This window comes from Pelophylax lessonae, assembly GCF_965119305.1.
Source record: "Pelophylax lessonae genome assembly, chromosome: 12".
Classification (NCBI taxonomy): domain Eukaryota; kingdom Metazoa; phylum Chordata; class Amphibia; order Anura; family Ranidae; genus Pelophylax; species Pelophylax lessonae.
The window spans coordinates 38,926-43,241 of record NC_138779.1 but is presented as its reverse complement, the minus strand read 5'-3'; the positions used below and the strand labels follow the sequence as shown (position 1 = coordinate 43,241).

The window sequence follows — 4,316 nt, the reverse complement described above, 5'->3', positions numbered from 1 at the left end:
ATTTCAAAAGAGACAATTTCTCAAAACTGTGCTCGCTGCTAGAAAATATCAAATGGAATAGAACCTTGCGAACAAAGAACACAGAGGAAAAATGGGAGTGCTTCAAGAGCATACTAAACAAAGGGATTGGCCAGTGCATTCCAAAGGGAAATAAATTTAAAAGAGCAAAACTAAACCCTGGGTGTCTAAACTCCAACATAAAAATGTATATTAGAGCTAAAGAAAAGGCCTTCAAAAAATACAAGGCTGAGGGGTCATTGGCAGCATTCAAGCATTACAAAGAGTGTAATAAGAAATGTAAAAACGAAATCAAGGTGGCTAAAATAGAGCACGAGATACATATGGCGGAAGAGAGTAAAAAGAACCCCAAAAAATTCTTTAAGTATATTGTCATGGACTTGCAATAGAGCTTGGCAAGCTTACCTGTACCTTCATGTCTGTATTAGAGGTCAGACTGCATTTCTGGATCCTTTTTATCACCTCTACTTCCTGTTCCTGCCCCGCCCAGGTCATCACAGGAAGTCTATATTAACCAACGCACTGCAGGTCTGATTTGCTGTTCAACAGTATTAGTTTCCTGTTTCCTGTGTGCTTGAAACTACTCCTCTGTGTACCGACTTTGGCTTGTCTCTGACTATTCCTGGTTGCCTGTTACCCTGACCTCTGGCCTGTCCCGTGACTACCCTTGTCTGCCTGTTACCCCGACCTTGGCTTACCCTTCACCATTCTGTGTGTCCTGAGTGGCTGCTTCCCTTCACTCCCTACAGAGCGTGACCTGGGGGACCCCAGGGGCCGCGACCTGGGCCCAGCTGCAGCGAAGTCCATCCTCACCTCTAGAGGCCCTGGTGAACACCTGCTGGGTCTTAGACTCCGCGCCCTGGGGAATCTTGGGTTCACGTTCCGGTCCATCCGCAGCAGTCTGCTATAGGGTTCACTACCTTGCGCTGCGCCCCTGCCTCCAACAGGGTGCAGTTGTCACCTGGCCACAGGTGACCTGACATATATAAACAGTAAGAAAACGAGGCCAGAACACATTGGCCCCATAAAAGACGATAAGGGAGTTTTGGCCACAGAGGACAGAGAAAAGGCAGAACTGTTAAATAATTTCTTCTCTTCAGTCTTCACAAAATAATTTGGGGGCTACACTAACCCAGCTTGTAAGGCCAAACTAAACAACACACCTCAGGAAGTGCCGCCATGGCTAACAGAAGATAGACTTAGAACCAAACTAGAGAAACTTAACATAGATAAATCACCGGGAGCGGGTGGCTTTCACCCGAGGGTTCTTAAAGAGCTCAGCCAGGTGATTGCCAGACTATTATTCTTGATCTTTAAGGATAGTTTACAGACGGGTATCGTGCCAGCTGATTGGAAAAAAGCCAACGTGGTACCAATATTTAAAAAAGGGCAGAGATATATCCCGGGGAACTATAGGCCGGTCAGCCTAACATCTGTAGTCTGCAAGATTTTGGAGGGGATGTTTAGGGACCACATACAAGACTTTAGTAATGAAACTGGTATTATAAGTAGTAATCAGCATGGATTCATGAAAAATCGTTCTTGCCAAACCAATCTGTTAACCTTCTATGATGAAGTGAGCTGCCACCTAGATAAAGGAAAGCCTGTGGATGTGGCGTATCTGGACTTTGCAAAGGCCTTTGACACCGTTCCCCACAAACGCTTACTATTCAAACTAAGGAAGGTAGGTATGGACCATAAGGTGAGTACCTGGATAGAGAACTGGCTCCAGGGGAGAGTGCAAAGGGTGGTGATTAATGGGGAGTACTCGGATTGGGCGGATGTGGAAAGTCCTGTCCATCCAGTCCTGTAGAGCTTCGCAAATGTAAATACAGGAGAGGCTCCTTCCCCAGCTGTGCCCTCTACTCCAACCACAGGGGGCGCTTCTCCTGACTCTTCATTTGTGTTGCCCTGGGGGAGGTCAATGTACAGCTATTGACGTGGGACACAAACATTTATGAAATCTAATTTTTCAGCATGTAATTGTTCTATGTTTATTCTCTTCTTCCTTTTTAGAACAAAGAACCAAAGAGCCATGAATAATGAAACTCACAATTTAAAGGCAGGTTTTTACCTTGCGGGCATTTCTGGGATTCCTGAAGTTAAGATTTTTCTTTTTATTGTCTTCCTTTGTATGTACATAATTACATTAGCTGGAAACATCTTCATCATACTGGTCTATAAATTAAGTCCCAACCTCCAGAAGCCCATGTACTTCTTTCTGGCTAATTTTTCTGTTTTAGAAATCTTTTACATTTCATCAACTTCTCCCAAAATGTTGTCAGATCTCCTATCGGAGTGTAAATGGATCTCTTTCTACGGATGTGCTGCTCAGTTGTACTGCGTCTTGTTTTTGGCCGGTACTGAGTTCTACATTCTTGCAACCATGTCATATGACCGATATAACGCCATATGTCAACCACTTTTATACACCATTGTTATGAACAAGAGGACTTGCATTCAACTCATTGCCGGGTCATGGATTATCGGGGCGTCAAATGCTTTAATTCACACCATGTTCACGTTCTCAGTCCCATTCTGCAATTCTCATAAACTTAACAGCTTCTTTTGTGATATCCCCGTATTATTAAAGCTGGCCTGCAAGGACACATGGCTCAATGAACTTATTGTGTTCATCATTGGTGGAGGAATGACTTCAGGTTCACTTATATTGACGGTAATCTCTTATGTCAAGATAATATCAACAATCTTGAACATTAGTTCAATGTCCCGGAGGAAGAAAGCCTTCTCAACCTGTACTTCTCACCTAATAGTGGTTACAATATTTTATGGCTCAGTCTTCTTTATGTACTTGAGGCCCAAATCAAGTTATGGAAAGGATGAGGATAAGTTAGTAGCCGTGATGTATACGATCATTGCTCCTTTGTTGAACCCATTTATTTACAGCCTTCGAAATAAAGAAGTAAAAACTGCTGTTAGGAAAATATTTTACCGGAGTTTGTCCATTATAATAAGAAAAAGGGATAAGTCTTAATGAGTAAATCATTGGCTCTATAGGGAACAAAAAGTTGTGCGCACTCCATTACCGATTACCATTGCCTGTATTTTTGCAAAGGCTCAAATCTTCTTCTAATAAGGGCTAGCCTTAGAGTTATTGTAGTTCTTTACCCTGCCGTGCTCCATCACCAGACCTCCCTTCGCTTCTCTCCATGGCTGGGATGACATCAGTCACATTGAGGGTCCTTAAAAGCAGCACAGTCACCCTCTAGAGGTGGATATCTATCTGGACAACACGGAAGAGATCAAACATCCCTAGGGTGCGGTGCACTTAGGGTTAAAATTAAAAAAAAAACTATAAAGCCCCCCCAAAAAAAACAGCATGAAGAACACGGTGTATCACAGTAGTGTCCTCTGCCCCCCTTTACATCACTCCCCATAGTAGTGTCCTCTGCCCCCCTTTACATCACCCCCATAGTAGTGTCCTCTGCCCCCCCCTTTACATCACTCCCCATAGTAGTGTCCTCTGCCCCCCTTTACATCACTCCCCATAGTAGTGTCCTCTGCCCCCCTTTACATCACTCCCCATAGTAGTGTCCTCTGCCCCCCTTTACATCACTCCCCATAGTAGTGTCCTCTGCCCCCCCTTTACATCACTCCCCATAGTAGTGTCCTCTGCCCCCCTTTACATCACTCCCCATAGTAGTGTCCTCTGCCCCCCTTTACATCACTCCCCATAGTGGTGTCCTCTGCCCCCCTTTACATCACTCCCCATAGTAGTGTCCTCTGCCCCCCCTTTACATCACTCCCCATAGTAGTGTCCTCTGCCCCCCTTTACATCACTCCCCATAGTAGTGTCCTCTGCCCCCCTTTACATCACTCCCCATAGTAGTGTCCTCTGCCCCCCTTTACATCACTCCCCATAGTAGTGTCCTCTTCCCCCCTTTACATCACTCCCCATAGTAGTGTCCTCTGCCCCCCCTTTACATCACTCCCCATAGTAGTGTCCTCTGCCCCCCTTTTCATCACTCCCCATAGTAGTGTCCTCTGCCCCCCCTTTACATCACTCCCCATAGTAGTGTCCTCTGCCCCCCTTTACATCACTCCCCATAGTAGTGTCCTCTGCCCCCCTTTACATCACTCCCCATAGTAGTGTCCTCTGCCCCCCTTTACATCACTCCCCATAGTAGTGTCCTCTGCCCCCCCTTTACATCATTCCCCATAGTAGTGTCCTCTGCCCCCCTTTTACATCACTCCCCATAGTAGTGTCCTCTGCCCCCCCTTTACATCACTCCCCATAGTAGTGTCCTCTGCCCCCCTTTTCATCACTCCCCATAGTA

The 4,316-nt window shown here is 45.6% G+C and overlaps 1 protein-coding gene across 1 annotated transcript; it reads left to right on the top strand.

The window, feature by feature from the left end:
• Nucleotides 1-2,053: 2,053 nt before the first annotated feature.
• Nucleotides 2,054-3,013, top strand: LOC309568369 (olfactory receptor 5A2-like; the record flags this gene model as incomplete). Its single annotated transcript, XM_082274033.1, has 1 exon — nt 2,054-3,013. One exon carries the CDS (start codon nt 2,054-2,056, stop codon nt 3,011-3,013), a length of 960 nt encoding a protein of 319 aa, XP_082130159.1.
• Nucleotides 3,014-4,316: the final 1,303 nt, after the last annotated feature.